The sequence below is a fragment of the Acanthisitta chloris genome, unplaced genomic scaffold, assembly GCF_000695815.1.
Source record: "Acanthisitta chloris isolate BGI_N310 unplaced genomic scaffold, ASM69581v1 scaffold1876, whole genome shotgun sequence".
Classification (NCBI taxonomy): domain Eukaryota; kingdom Metazoa; phylum Chordata; class Aves; order Passeriformes; family Acanthisittidae; genus Acanthisitta; species Acanthisitta chloris.
This window is the reverse complement of record NW_008677582.1, coordinates 152,746-169,600: the sequence shown is the minus strand read 5'-3', so window position 1 is coordinate 169,600 and position 16,855 is coordinate 152,746. Positions and strand designations below refer to the sequence as shown.

At 37.9% G+C, this 16,855-nt stretch overlaps 1 protein-coding gene across 1 annotated transcript in view; it reads left to right on the top strand.

The window, feature by feature from the left end:
* LOC103803981 (RNA-binding motif, single-stranded-interacting protein 3) overlaps window positions 1–16,855 on the top strand; it is a 341,464-nt gene that overhangs the window by 303,226 nt on the left and 21,383 nt on the right. The window contains exon 10 of the mRNA XM_009076562.1: window positions 9,454–9,564. Within this exon, the coding sequence (XP_009074810.1) occupies window positions 9,454–9,564 (111 nt within the window). The remainder of the gene's footprint in view (window positions 1–9,453; window positions 9,565–16,855) is intronic.

Below are 16,855 nucleotides of genomic sequence, written 5' to 3'. Positions count from 1 at the left end.
TAGTAGTGCATTCTCATAGACACTGGACTTTTGGTTTGTAGCTGAATTCAAGAGTGACACAGCAACATTAATCTCAGCATTTCAAAGTGGCTTTCTCTCCAGCCCATGCAGTTGGGTACTTGGATTATATGGTAGCTCCTGCATCAGCAGGGTTCTGAGAGTGCAGCTTAGATTTTAATCTAGCCTAGGATTTAGCTCTGATGTTCAAAAGTTGTGTTTGCCTTGACACTGCAAGGGCTGACATGAAGTCCATGATCAACTGTGTGAAGCCTTCTCACTTTTACTGTCCATCACTAAAAGGTCTGGCTTACAAGAGCCTGTCTGACCTTGCAGTTGCAGGGGAGACATCCTGATACTTACCCATTCCCTGACCATTCTTCCCACTGTCCTCTCAAGTATTTGGGATCTCACAGAGGAGCATTCTGCTGTCTGCAACCCTGGCACTTCTCTATGTCTCTTTGGTGCTTCATTCAGTGATACCATCTCACTTTTTTGAAAGCTGAAGATATTTCAGATATTTCCATCCAAGTCTGATTGTGTTAGGTCCTTGTAGCATTGTGGAGTTATCACCATGTACAGCTATGCCATTTTTTTCTGGCCGTGGTTGTGTAGGGTGTCATTTTTGCCATCTTATCTCAAATATAAACTTAATACATAGAGTTATATTACCAGCCTGCTTTTCTGTTTGGTTTTCTTTTCTCTTGTTGATAGCCAGTTCCTCAGCATTTCTGATGTCTCCTAGTGTCAGTGTTTGTCCTTCTAATGAGCAAATCTTTTCCTCCAGCACAGCTGCTAGATTGCAGCTCACACAGTGCAAGTCCCTCCAGGTTTTGGGCAGGAAATGAAACACAGCACATCTGTTACGGATCACAGCTGCTGTCCTGTCACTGGCCATTGCAGTGTTGAGGCAAGAAGTGCATGTAGAAGAAATGTCACAGACATTTCCTCCCCAGAACCAGTTAACCACTCTCTATGACTGGCAAATGACCTATGTACTAAATCTCGCCAGAAAAGCAGAGATCAAAAGCACAGTGTATCACACGTTTGATCCAATTGTACATCTGTTGTCATGCCTTCATGGAGCACACAGACAGGTGGGACTGCCCCACTTCACCTGGAAAGCTTGAGACTCAGGGAGAACCAAGGTCTTACCGCATTAAACATGCCATATATGCTTTCATGCTTCCAGCCTGCTCTGCTTCTCTACATCCAAGCACAATCTCTGGAGGCAAATCTTCCTGTTAAGCATTTTTCTTGTCTTTAGAGCATATTTCCGTGAGTGAAATCAAGTAAGTAAGTATTTTCAGCCAATACCTTACTCAATGCTTATTAACTGTTGCTCATAAACAAGAAGTTTAAAAACCTGTCACTCTTGCTTTAGTTACTTTTGCCAGAAAATATCCTGGACCGAGAGTTTCAAATGTTAAAAAACAAATCCACATATTGAAAAAACATTGTGGCCTGAGTGGGTGTAATAGAAATGGCAATATCTTTTGTCTTTCCATATGTAATTAGGTGTGTGTATATATGTATATATAAAATCAGATTATTGAGGATACAAATCTGACATCCTCTGTTAAAGTTTCGTTTGAACCCAGTAAGGCAAGGAAGTGAAAATATAGGCTAAACATCGGTGCTGACTCATGTTTTAATTGTACTGTTTGATAATTTCCGTTTTGCACCTTGTTAGAACTAGGATGTGCCATTAAGTCAATTTTCACGCCTGGTTATAGGCACAAAGGGACGGAATACACAGAACTGTTTGAGAGGAAATGTTATTTGGATTTAGCTTTAACAGATCAAACTCCATGCTGATACTAAGAAAAACTAGTCCACAGGAAAGAGACTCCTAATTCCCATTTACTAAGATTGCACATCAGCCACTGGGAGACAGTGGATGAAGGATTTTGTCCACATCAGAAAACATGTGTAAGAATATAAACAGAATAGAATTGCCAAGCATAACACTTTAGCATGTGTCACGTACCACTTAGGTATAGGTCAGGAGATCTGTGCCGGAAATAAAAGCTTGTTTTCACTAATAATGTAATAGTTTTAAAATCTATGCTTATTTTGACATGGTTTGAAAACTTCTTTGAATTTTTTTTTGTGAAATCTGATAGTTGGAAGGGCAGGAGAAGATTTTATCTATGTATTACAGTGTTTCTGTCCCAGGCACATCACCATCTCTATGTTTCTTCCTTGTCTTCTGGGGATGCTAAACCTTATGTGAGAGTTGTGAGGATGCTTTCGTTAGTGATGGCTGTTCTTGACAGAACAAAAGCACTGTTATGTGGATTGGCTACATAAAGCCATCATACAACCAAGTGCACTTATAAACTGAAGAGTAGGGGAAAAAAACCAAAGAAATGTGATTTCTTGTTCCCTTCTAGAATATGTCAGACAAGGGAGTAAGAGCTGTCTGTGGCCTCTCTGCCTGCTCCAGCACTTGCTGGAATAAATGCCCTACTGCAACAGGTCATTCCCTAATTGCCATGGGTTCCTTCCTCTTAGCAGGCCCCAGCAAAACTACTCCCGTTTATTCAGGCACATAGTACTAGTAATTTTATTTTATTCATGGGGTAAGTTGGAGAAGGGTATGAAGACTTCTGTTTCTCAGTCTAGAGGGAAGCACAGGGGTTTGTGGTCCTGACTACATGTGCAGACAGTTAAGGGCAAAGATACAACACAGGGGTCTCAGTCTCTGCTTCAGAGTCCCTGTAGCAACTCAGGTATATTTTTCCTTCATAAATATTGTCCTTTTCTTCAGTGGCCTTTCTCTTGAGATCTTATTTTGGGTGGAAAGATTTAAGTCACCATGCAAAAGTCACTTTAGGCACTGAGTGACACAGGCAACTTTTTGTTTGCAACAGAAATGCTATTTCTTTTTTTAAAGTCCTTTATATTAACAGACTGAGGTATGCTCTGAACTTTACTGAGTTTTTTCAACTCTGGTAGAAGCATAAACTACTGACATAAAGTCACAGCAGTACTGCCTGATATAATAAATTTATTAACTGCTACAGTATAGTTGCAGGTACTGCTTTTTTGTGTGCAAGCAGTTACTAATATAAAACTATTCCTATTGCATCAACTGCATTTTCTTTATCTCTTGATGTTCCCATTTCTATATCCTTTTAATCTGCTTTTATATATGTAGGCTAGTATCTGTATATTATCAAAAGCTGTATTTCAAACTGGAAGACAGAAAATGCAGTTAAAGTCAGGAAGGACAATGGGAAAGAAACAATCAAAAACCCTGGCTGTTGTTGTAGGAAAGATGGTGCATACACAAAGGTCATCTTTGTTCTTTATTTACCACACTATATTTGGATTCTTAATCCTTTAAGACCAGTTACTTCTGGGCAGTAACTCTCTTGGACCTATGACATATACTTCAGACCTGAAAAGAAGTTCACAAACATACAGGGAAAAAAAATGGGAAAGGGAAAGCAAATATGTCTGTTGCTCCAAGAAGATTCAACTATGTTATGAAGGTGATGTCAGATAAGAATTTGAATTTGTGCCCAAGATTAGAAATATTACGATGTGAACTTGTGATTTAATACTCAGCACAGAAGCAGGGCTCAGAGTTGATGAAGGTCTGTATCAGGGTTTGCCTATTCCAAAATTAAAGCTGCTTTAATTTAGTGCAGGATTTGGGCTTCCAGCTCGCTCTACCCCATTTTTATCAAGCTTTTAAATGCAACAATGTAATGAAATGAAACCGAATCCTAAGATTTGCAGAACATACATTATTAGCTAATGTTTGCTGATCTTTTTCACCATACTCAAATCATGATTTAATCTCTGATCAGCTAGCAAATGCCAAGGCAATTGCTAACTTTTCATTGAGAAAGAGAAAATAGATTTTACTTTGTTTTGGAATATCAATGATTATTCCCAGCAGAGATGATGACAGAGGGCAGAGAGGATTTCAAAGCTACCTTTAATCTTCCTACAATAGTCATGTTTGGCCACTTACCAGCCTGTTCAGCTTCACTAGGCTCACTCTTCTGAAAAGGGGACCCCATTTTTCTGCCATCTGTAAAAGACAGACCAAGGAGATGACACAAGTCAGTCTGGACAGAACAGTAAAACAACAGAAATATGGTCATCATTTGTTCAGTATACAGAGAGAGTATATTTATCTGGAAAAATGTATACATGTTGAGTTTTTCATATTAATTCTTGATAGACATGTCTGTCTGATAATGAAAGTCATCCTTTCACTCAGTTTAATGAAGCAACATGTTCTCGATAACATAAAGACATTCACTTGTTAGTGTGGTAATAACTTGGTAGCATGATAATAACTTTTCAGATTGAATGACCTGGTACTTATATATCTGCGTAATGTGTCTAAACAAATTTGAAAATTTGCTGCTGAAATGTATATTGGCTTTATACTGGCCAGTATTTACAAAGTAGAATTTGTTAAAACTTCTTAAATAAAGAAAATGTAAGCTGTAAAGTAAGCAGATGCTTACTGTAAGCTTGAAAAACTATTTTTTCAGCTGGTATTTGCCCCTTAGGTCCAATATCAGTATTAGAACACTGGAATAAAATAGAAGCCTTTAATACAGTTCATTATTCTAGAAAGCTGTGACTAACTAATCCTTCCTCCCACTGGCCCCTAAGTGCATCTCTCAACTACTGAACTCTCTGTTCCTAAAGCCTCCTAATACACTTTTTATTTCTGATGTCACTTTCCCACCCTTCTATGCATAAAAGGTGGCATGTATTATTGCACCAACATAGACTTCATTTCTGCTGTTGTCTTTTGGTATTGGCAAGTACTTAAAGATCACTTACTTAGTATAATAAACAAAATGTATTCAGTATCCTTCCCTTAATTTCAGTTTGTTGTCATAGAGGGGCTGTAGAGTGCTGTTGCTAATACAGTCAGGCTTCTTTTTTTGCAAGTTATAGACAGTATTCTGAAATAAATGCATTTGCTTTCTTATATGAAAGGGAAGTTCATAGAGCTTAAAGCATATTAAAAGAGCAAGGTCTTTCAAATAAAGGGAGAGGAATTATGTCTATATGTCAACTTGTGTTTGTGACAGTGTTGCAAAATTCATGCTTTTTTGTCCCTGTCATTAATGCCTTACCATTTGCCCAGTTAATTTCTTTTAAAGCCACTATAGCATCAACAGGATTGTATGGCAAGTCATATGCCGAGAATATCTTGCCAAATTTAAAAGTCATTAAAGTAACCAGTTTCTTGCAGGTACACCTAAATAACTGGCAAGCCAACTACTTGTTTTGGCAAAGATGGTGGCAAAAAGCTCATCATAATTCCTTCTACAGGTTTTTTGCAACTAAGCTGGACCTTAAGTAGTATTCCACTGTGCTGAGATGCCTCTCATACATTTTACAAACTCTGTAAAATCAGACATCCAAACACATGGCGATGAAAAATATGTTTGTTGTAGCCTTTGCCAGTAGCCAACTGTATGTTTATCAGCAAATACCTATTATAGGCTGAAAAGAATCAAATTACTTTTAACATGATGGCAGCATCTGATGCAGGACGTTGTTTTCTACAGCTAAATAAATTGAATATGAATGGACTTGACAGCATGTATTATGAAATGCATAATGGTCTGGAGACTGGGTGTTGTCCTAACAACCAGACAATATTTCCTTAATTAAATATAATTTTTTTCCCTATGTGATCAGAAGAACATTCTGCAAACTCTGGTGAATTAATGGTCTGGCAAATACATGTAATTCTTTTCTCTAGGTAACTGTCAGCTTCAAAAATGTTAAGCCATTTTAGGAAAGCTGCAAATACTTGATTTGTTTTCCCAACTTTTTTCCAAACATACTAAATCGTATATATTTAGGGACTAGAATACATACATATATATATATATTTGATTTAAAAATAATATGCTTACTGTCTCTGAGCAATTTTTCCCTTGATATATTTTCTCTCCATTCCCTATTTTTTATAATAGTTTATTTGCAATATCTGTCTTGCTTACTTATTTGCTGAAAGATGTTTGCTATCAGATTTTTCCACTGTGTGTCTGGCACCTGTGTTTGATACATTAAATCATAAGGATTCCTTCACCGCTTCCCCTTCTTGATTTCCAGGCTCCTGAATTTATGCACAGGAATAGCTATCAGTCTGTCACATATGTAATCACAGCAAGTTTCTCCAACCATACCTTTGCAATAAGCATCTTTGCAAAAAAAAAAAAAAAAAAGGCTTGATACTTAAAGGCTTTGGGACATCCTAAATTAATTGCTGCTACTATTGCTGGCAGTGTGAGGCTGCATGAAGCTGTGGTGCAGGTGTGACTTCCTGCTTACCCCATCACACATAGAATAGTTTGGCTTGGAAGGGCCCTTTAAAGGTCATCTTGTCCAACCCCCATACAGTTATCAGGGACATCTTCAACTTGATCATGTTGCTCAGTGCCTTGCCCAATCTGACCTTGAATCTTTCCAGGGATGAGGCATCTCCCACCTCTTGGGGCAGCCTGTTCCGATGTTTCATTACCTTCATTGTAAAAATATTTTTAGATCTCATCTAAATTGACCTCTCTTCAGGTTAAACCCGTTACCCCTTGTCTTACGGCAACAGATCCTGCTAAAAACTTTGTCGTCATCTTTCTTTTAGTTGCCCTTTAAATACTGGAAGGCTGCAATGATGTCTCCCAGAGCCTTCTCTTCAGGCTGAATAACTTGAACTCTCTTTTCATGGAATCACAAAATGGATAAGGTTTGAAGGGACCACAGTGGGTCACCTGGTCAAAGCTCCGTGCTCAAGCAGAGTCTTCCTAGAGCACATTGCACAGTGTTGCATCCAGAGGGCTCTTGAATATCTCCAGTGAGGGAGACTCCACAAGCTCTCTGGGCAATCTGTTCCAGTGCACAGTCACCCATACAGTAAAAAAGTTCTTCTTCATGTTCAGGACCTGCCTGTGCATCAGTGTCTGCCTGTTGCCTCTTGTCCTATTGCTTAGCACTACTGAGAAGAGCCTGACTCCATCCTCTTGACACCCTCCCTTTAGATGCCTTCTGCTGTGTTGCCTTCTGATCGTCTTCATGGCCTTCCTCTGACCCTCTCAAACAGGTCCACATTCTCTGTATATTGCAGCCCCCAGAACTAGGTGTGTTTCTCCAGATGGGTTCTCACAAGAGTGTAGGAGAGAGGAAGAATCACCTTCCTCAACAGCACAAGTGGGAGCACAACTTGTCTGTTATGGAAAGCCCTGAGGCAATTCTCCAGCTTTAAGCTGAAGGAGAAGACTTCTCGTAGAGGGAACTGAGAAGTGTTTAGCAGTTGTCAGATTCAGTTTGAGTGCATATGGTTTGGTACAGTAAAAATGCTGATCATTCTGTTCATAAAGCTTACAATTTCTTACCACAACCAAGGAGTGCAGGTGAAGTCCAAACCCTAAGACCTCGTGCAGCTGCATGGTATCTCGGTCTGCTCATTTTGAACAGACAACAAGAACATCATTTTCCCTGGGCATGCTGCTTCTTCAGTCTCGCACTGAATCTGCTATGCAGGGCCGGCTGAACGGGCTGAGTGTGTGTATACCCCACAGATTTGCTTTTAGACTCTTTCCTCAAAAGGGAAGAGTTCTTTTCCAGGAGAAAGAGGAGCAGCAGGAAACCCAAGAATGACATGTAAGAAGAAAGAAGGGCTTTTTGAATAAAATATTAACTCTATTATGGTGGAAGAAATAGTGTGGCGAAAGTTTGTGACTATCTTGGTTTGTAAGGACCTGTGCCAATAAGGAGAAGGTTAGCACTGTGGTAGCTCATTAAATGAGTTAATCAATCAGTTAATCTATGTAATATGTCTATTAATATAGCCAAGAAAGCTGCAAAAGTGTTTGCAAGTGTTGCAGGTTTGATGCGTGCACACTGATCAGCTTGTTTTATAAGCATCTATTTGGAATCATGACAGATACTCTGTGGAGGCTAGTTTCTCTAATTTGCCAGATTGCTCTAGGGCCTCTTGTTAATGCAAGAAACATAATCCACTATTTGATATAAAGCAAGCGCGTATGTATTTCATATGCTGAGGGTATTGCAAAAAGAACTGACCAAGCAGAGCCTACCTCCTCTTCACCATTGCAGGCAAGTAATGAGTTCACAGAGACTGCAGACTCTATGCTTCATGGATAGAATGTATATAGAAAAAATATTGCTGGAAGGTGAGAAAAAAATTGAAGTGGTACTTTCTTAGCATTTTTTATTTTTATTTATTTTTTAATTTCAAACTGAAAATTTGAAATCTTTAGCTTCTAATCACATCCTTGGCAATGCAGTAACACAGCTCTATGTAAACATGAGGCAGACACTTACGTACAGGTGTGCTGTGGATTTTGGAACTAGTTTGTTTTAATTTCCTGTTTATAGGTGAATTTTGTCAGTAATCTCAAAGGAAAAAAACGTAAATTTTTAAAAACAAATGTATTAATCCCCATTTTCTGTGCTTTATGTCAGGTGTAAGGTGATTATTTGAGCAAATTTGTAATGTGTGCACACAAACATGCATATGCAGGAAGCTATTATTTCATATGAAGAAATAGCTGGAAATAGCTCCTTATTTCACTATCTGCAAGAAAAAGAACAGACCACTCTTTCTGACTGACTTTCTCTGAACAACACAGGAAATAACATTTCACACCATAGAATTGAAGAGAATCAGCACTTCACTAAGGCATTACTTTGCCAACATAGGACCTTGGGGAGTGGGAGAGCAAAAACTAAGGAATATGGCAAAGAAGCTCTCTCTTCAAAGCTTCTCTGTCATGTCCTTTGTTTTATTTTTTGCTCCGTCTTGTTCTTGCTTTAGTTCATATGCTCTTTGTTATTAGTGTCTTTGTTTTTCATGCAGAGAAAAAAATGCTTTTAAACAGTGTGCATGTGCTTTAAATGTGTCAGTACCAAACTCACTGTCAATAGCTAGCCTTACTTAGTCAGCTATAATATGTCATGAGTAAGGGTTCTTAATTGGGACTAGAAAAATCCAACATAATTACCATAATAAGTTGAAGATCTCTGAGACTGAAGGTTTTCGAAGTCAGAGAAAATTGGGGACATATGTGTTCTGTCTGTAAGATTGTTCTATATAGGATATGGAAAAATGGAAATGACAGGCGTTTCACGATGTACAGTAGCATTCATCATAGAAAGTACATATGCATTTGTTTGTCAGAAGCAATGAAGTAAAAAATGACACTTAATTGGAACTGACATAAAATGGCCTCATTAGCAGTACAAATAATATATGTGTGTAGCTTCGTTATCAATAGGAACAAAACATATTTCCTCTGACAGATATATTAGTCTCTTTTAAGATTCATGTCAAGTTTTCAGTCAGGTTCACTCATTTAGAGAATGCTGCTGTTTTTTTTCTTTTTGGTTTTGGGGTTTTTTTTTAAAGTGAGACGTTGAAGTGTAAAGAATGTGTATTTTTAGGGTGCTGTGATAACACCAACAATGGACCACACTATGTCAATGCAGCCAGCAAGCATGATGGGCCCTCTGACCCAACAGATGAACCACCTTTCCTTGGGCACAACAGGAACGGTAAGATCATAGATTACACTGTTTGCTTTCTATATTGTGAAACATGCATTGCTTACTGAGTTTTTTAAGGTAACTTACTGCTCTTGGGTTTCCGGTGCTTCACCATCATACAGTCAGCATTAGGTATTGTACGACACCAATGGCAAAGTAGTACAAGTAGTAAAACAGTAGGCCAACAAAACTCCCTCTGTACTTAGCAGGAATTATCTGTACTAATTCTCATGTAATTATGGAAGTACTGCTCTATCAATTTCTTCTTTAAAAATAAATAGTTTGCTTGTCAATCTTGAGTTTTGTATCACTGGGAAACAGGAGATCTGGCTTTGTAGTAGGATGCACTACTCACTTCTAAACCATAACAGTCAGCCATACGTATTTTGTTCCAGGCTTAGAAATATGACTTTTGGTGAAGGTCAGCTGTGTTTCCAGCACATCATATTTAAACATGCATATTTCAGCAATTATTTTCTCTTCAAGCTATGTCAGACTCAATTAACTCTCCCAGAGTCAGAGAAAGGCAAAAATTACTCGTAATTAAAATTATTGAAACTCACTGAAAGGTGTCTAAAATACAACAGCTACAGACAATATATGATGATTTGATATGTGAATATGTGCACACTGCATGTACATGTAAATTTTTGCGAAAATACAGACATATATTACATATTGCACTTCTATGTCTCTAGCACACATGCTCTTTACATAATAATTGCATGAAAGATTGGTTATTGACCTCAATTTTTTTTCCTATTTCACCACTGTACTACTTGGTACTAATCTATAGGAACAGTTTTCCAAATTTTTTTAAATTGAATGAGGTACTGAATAAAGTTGCACCTTTACAAAGTTATATAATGCACTGCATTGTGTCTTCTCTTCCTCTTCCTGTTCCTCTTCTCTTCATCTCCTTTTTACTTATCTGTTGAATTTAATTCTAACTCCAGTGTCCTTTCCCACTTCTTTAAAAAATCTGTTAAGATACAAGACTTCTGTATTTATTTCTGACTAAATTTATATATGATGGCTTATTGTTTATTACTCTTATTTTAAATGTTGCATTCAACAACCAGAAGAAGTGAGAATTGCATCTTAAAGTTAATATCAGCATGGAATTGAAGGAAAAGCTAGGTCAAGTGAGAATTGCTGCATGTGTAATTACTGTGATTCAAAAGTGCATTTAAAAATTAAGACAAGGAAATGGAATATGAATTCTGGTTTTGCTGTTGGGCAGCACCTATGAATTTTTTCTTGTCATTTTCAATTCCATAACTCTTAACAGACATTGTCTTCTGTGCTCATTGTCTCATAATCTTAATGCAAACTAGAAAATTCCCAGCTAATGTTCTCTTCTGACTTGAGACCACTATTACAGTTCTTACAGTAACAAATCCAATTGGGGGGTCAGGGGAAGGACTCTGAAAAGCAATGGCTGATCTAGTGGGTGATAATAAGATCCTGAATTTAAGTTACTGCATCTGAAAGAAAAATCTTTCCTTTCCTTTCCTAGCTCTATATGCAGTCTTATCTTTCAAGGTCACAGCATTCCCCATGATAACTTCTTGAAGTACATTCAGAGGTATCCATACAGGCTTATGCTTACTATCTTTAAAACTCCTAACTCATTTACAGGAAGCTTAAATAGCAAGAAAGAGTAAATGATTGATGGGTGATGGTTTTTCATACATCTCAAATAACACCCTATTTTATCACATGCAGGATTTCTGTTTGATAAAAATACCATCAGCACCATATTCAGGTAAAGTACTCATGCAAGCAGGACAGTCATGGAGCTCGTTGAGAATTCCTAGTGTTGGGAATTCCTCCTATCTGAAATTAAAGGGAAAACTTAAGGATTTGGGCTGCCAGTAGCAGTTTTGTTGAATTTATCCATCCTGACCTGAAATTCATTCTTAATGTATTCTTTTGCAGAAAAAAAAAAAAAAAAAGTAGAGAACACAACCTATTTAGATACATGATTTATTTAGTGATAATTTTATTTCATTTATGCGGAACTCTGAGTTTTGGGCCAGAGAGAGGAGTATTGAGAGCATAAAGCATGAAGAACTGTGCCAAGTCCAAACCATGCTACTGTGAGTACCTCAGCAGGAGTGAGTTTTATGGGAGATATAAGATATAAATGATAGATTTCTGTCATTAATGTATTTTTTAATTTTATCCTTAAAACTGTGCAACAGGGTGCCATAAAGAGCCACCAGCTATCTTTCAAGAAACCAGCCAGATTTTTTTAGTCAAGCAAGACAAAAAATCACAAACAATTCTGCTCAGTATTGGCTGTAAGTCTGTCCCAATTTAATTTAAAAGCTTGCGGTATGCAAAACAGTTTTTATTAAAAGACTTTCATAAGTTCTCTTGCTTAGAAAAGCATCTTGTTAATTAAGATATTTTTCAGCTGAAACAGACCCCCGTGGTCACTTAAGTGAGAGTTGACTTCAAAACCACGTCCACACTTGCCTGATTCAGGGTGAACATTGAGCTTATAAAACATTGCTTCAACAGAAAATGTATTCTCTAGTGAGTGAGCTAGAGAAATAGCATAAGGGCCTGTGCAGCTTTGTATCTTGTGGGAATTACTCTGCCTTTTGATGCTCTCTAAAAGATTAAAATACTTTGTCCAGACTGGAGCTATTCCAGATGGGAGACCCTTGACAGAGAAGCACTCTTTAGTGCTCTTTTGGTGAGGCCAGTGACCTGAATAACAGCAGTCTCTGCCAATTCCTGCCGTGACACCAAAAACTGGATTTGAGTTTTGGTCTTACAGCCCTGAAGCAGACATTAAAACCTATGAGAATTCAGGGTGTAGCTGCCTCCATCCTCTTGATTATTTAGTCACCAGCCCAGGATGAGCATTTTTGGCTTAATGCTGGCAGGGCTTTCCACTTCCAGCTGAGTGCATCCAGTTCAGGAGTCAAACCAGAGTAGTTTTCCTATAGACCCACTCATAGCCAGCTGCATTTCCCTTGTGCTAAGGAAAGTCTTCCCCCAAAAGCACAAATAATTTTGTTTAGGAAACCATTTCCCACAGATAGGGGCAAGAAGTTTCCTTGCTCTCTAAAGCCCCCAAAGAATGCATATTTAATTTCATTTAATTATATTTTTGACATTCTTATTTCTTATGGATTATTGAAGTGCCTGTATAAAAGCAGATGTCTCTGCTATACTAAGAATTCCCTAATCAGGAGGATGCATAAGGCTATCGAGATGCCAGGCCAAGTAAAAAGCTGCAAATACCATTTCAGTGGTGAAGAATGGTATAGAGCACCAGTGGAAGAGAGGAGGTAAGGGTCTGCCATTTGTGGCACCTTGACCCTAAGCTCATGTGCTATGAGAGGATTTTGTACAGCATTTGCATCTCCCAGTTACTGTGCTTTGTGCTTCACCCACCAGTAGCCTTATTCCTTTTTGCCTTTATGAAAATCAAATTGATTTCTGCCACTGAAAATACAATTTATGTTACTGATGAATTGAGAGGCAAGTATGTTGCTCTGATCACTTCCCCAGTCTGCCTGAAATCTAGAGTTAAGCAGAAAATCTTCCAGAGGGGCAATTTCTGCCATATTTATATGTATTTTTCATACATACCTCTTCACTCAAAAGGAGCAAAAAGCATTTACATGGATGTGCTAGCTGTGGGCAAATATATAAAGAAAATCTAAGTTTAAATTATGTCAAGATTACAGCAAAAAGGCAATAGCTCTGAATATTCTGATTAAGTCTGACAACCCAGTCTCAGCTCCTACAATTGTATTAAAATGAAATTTTAATGCCAGAAGGCATAATGTGAAGGCAGACAACTGGTTTTCAAGTGTGAATTTTTTTAACTAGTTTATTATTATTTATTATAGTAAGTCTTGTTTTTCCTATGTAGTATTTATCTACAATTAGGTCTGCCATTAAAAAAGGTACTGTAGATGGAGAATAGAGCAAATGAGTCTGTAAGGGTAGCACTGAAAAAGCAGCATTAGTATGTGCTTAATAATGTATGGAGGCTGGAATTGTTCCATCATCAGCCTGTCATTCAAAATGTTTCCGATACAGCCATTGATCTGACATCTGTTTCGTGGTTTAATAAAGTTGTGATTGATGCCTGAGTGGATATAATACAAAAACCTTTTAAAATATAAGAACTGAGCAGTTTGATCACTGCTTTCAGTCCCTGTTGCTCGGCACTTCCACATTTGGCTGTCAGTAGAATAATCTGCCTCTTCAGTGGGAAGAAGATTTGCTCCATTCTTTTTCTGCTGCTTCTCATTCCTGAAGAAAGTTTGCTGTTCTGCACTTTCTTGGTCTGGGCTTCCCTCCCCTCCCTGCCCTTACCATCCGTTCCAGATACCACTTGGGTTCCAGTTTCATTCAACTGTTCAAGGCAGCCTTTGTTAGTCCTCATTGGCAGGAGGGTAATTCCAGCTTTTTCTCCCTCTCTTTTGGAACTGCCTAACCGTAGCCTTGTTTAATCTTAAACCCCTGAGGCCCACACCAATGGGAGAGTGAGTAGAAACCAGGTTTTTTACAAAAACTGCTAGCTCAACTGTACTGCTTAATTGTTCTTCATGCTTGCAGACTGTTCACTCAGCTTTCAGTTTCTAATTTAGAAATTTAGTAGGCAACTTACAAAATAAGCTCTCTATTGCACTTTTTAAACAACAACAAAAAAGCCCAACCCAAAATAATTGTTAGTTCCGCATATTCTGTATTAAAATGCAGTCAGGAGGAAGAATTGCATTGACGTAATGTGGGATCCTGTTGTAACTGCAAACTACCCTAACTCAGCTTTCCTTGTGTGTAGTATCACCAGAAATCTCTCAGTGGAATAGCAGGCTTGTTATGCAGGTATATCAGTCTTATCTTTCACTCTGTTAGTTCTTTTTGTTGCCAGCGAAGCTTGATGATATCTCCAGAACCCTTCAATGGAACAACAAGCTTGTTATAAGTTTTTTATCTTTTATTTCCTTTGGATACTCCGTGGTCACTCGTGGTTTAAAGTGTCACCTGAAGGCCTCAGCAGAATAACTGCTTTGTTAGATAGGGTTGTTTTTTTTCCTGTTTAATCTGCAATTCTATTTGCACATACTACAGCTACATGGAGCTGAAACATCATCGCATTCCCCTGATGTTCAGATTCTTGTTCAAAAAGCACTCTCTGTTATTCTAATTGTATGTCACAAGGTCCTTGGAGAGTTGCAGGAGCAAAGTTTCTTTGCAGTCTTGTGCCTTTCACGTTATCAGGTGTTAATCTTAGAGCTCTTTTATTTTATTTATTGACTGACTGTTTCAGTTACTGTTTGTGTGGAAAATGTAGGACTGAACCCATTGCAAATGAAATAGCTTAGTTCAGGCTGAAACTAAGATCTTCCTTATCCATTTACTCAGCCAAGCTCCAGGGCAAATGCAAGTGATTAACAACATGGAGCTGTCTGGGGCAGGAGATCCATTTGAGGAGAAATTATTCTGGTTGGAAAGGAGAAGAAGGTCTCTCGAGATTTGTAAAAAATAACTCTTCCTGCACCCTCCTTCCCAAACAGTCTCTTGAAAGGCAGCTCCAATTTACCTCATGCGTAATTTGACATTAAAAAAGGGGCACCCAGTGCAACTGAAAAGCACCAGATTCAAAGCAGTCAATAGGGAACAAAGAACTTTTTCATGAAGCATTTAATCAATTTTGCAGAAATCACTGCCACTAAGTATTATTGAAACAAATAGGTTAGCAACCTCAAAAAAAAATAGGTTCAGCATTTCTGTAAGGAAACATTTGTGGATGCAAGAGAAGGGTGGAAAAATTCTTAGTTTGACAGCAAAGGCCAAACACCTGCTAGGGTGAACAAGGAAAGGTGTGATCTTTTCTGGTTTTGGATCATCTTGAAAAACCACAGACTCTTTTAAGAACTGACCTGATCAGCTCTTATGTAGGTGAGCCTTGTCAGCTGTTTCAACATGGCTTCCACAGTCTGTGTTTGACCATAGCTGTAGTTAGATGGTATTTTTGAATGAAGAGAGTTTATAAAATCCCATTTCTGTAGTGTTCCTCCTGCTCTTCTGAACTCAGCTTTACTTTCTTACCATTTGTTGGTAGTGGCTTACTGTTTGCCTTTATGTGCAAGTGTGCTTACCTTCAAAGACACTACCTGCCATAGGCTGGAAAAGAAAACGTAAAAGGAGAATAAACACAGATGGAGGGAATTCCAGTTTTGGTTCAAGCAGCACTTCATGTGAGCCCAGCATGTCACTACCTTTTATTCTGTGTTAAATTTTACCTTCACATGACACTTCCACAAATGAACAAAGTGCTTTTATTGAGGACTCCTTGCCTCTCTTTGAGGTATCAGCTACTGAGTCAAAGTGAACATTAGCCCAGATTCCCTTTTGGAGAAGGACTAAACTCCCTGATTGTGGAGATAAAAATACATATCAACACAAAGCAACAGCGATGGATCAGCAAAGCAAAAAGTATCAGCCAGAAAAGCCATAAGTAATGTAGCTCCATTTTCATCATCAAACATATATAATTTTTATAATTAATTTGTGGATGACTTCACATAACTGTGAACTAGAATATTTAGAGGCTTGTTTCTCATATATTTTCTTAAATACGAGTCCTGCAGTTCTATTTTGTGTTTTCTAGAAGTGCCACCTGGTGACACTTTGAAGGACAATGGGAGTGTAGTTCAAAGCCACCTCTTCCAAAGAATGTTTTTTTCTTTAATGATAGCCATGCACTGCATATAAAATGAACTTTTTTTTCAATAATTAATAGAAACCGAGAGTCATAAAACTGGTAGTATCTGGCACATGGCTAGTGTCTGCAGAATATCCTCCTCCAAAAGACTCACCTATAGTCATACTCCCAGAAATTGTTGTTCATATCTCTACTAGAGATGAAACAAGATTGTGAACTAATTTTGCTAGCTACTAGTAGATCATTCACATAAAAACTTCAAATTTTAATAAGGGAAAAGGTTATGTTCACATATTTTCATGTGAAATTGTGTTGATGCTACAAATGACAGGGAAGGTTTGGGAGAGGAAAGGTTTGTTCAGTTTGGCTTCAGTGATTTTATAAAATTTAGCTGAAAGAATCTCTTTGTTTAATAGATAGGGAAGTAGAAAAGAGGAACAAAAAAACAGGTTAAAAAATGAAAATAATGTTAGGTTTGAAACATCCTCCCACACTTACAATTGACATACTCAATAAAAGGTGGAAAACAAAAGTACCCTAAATATCAGGTCTGTCATCTGTATTTTCTTGATGTGTTTCTCTTTTGTAAATGTGTTC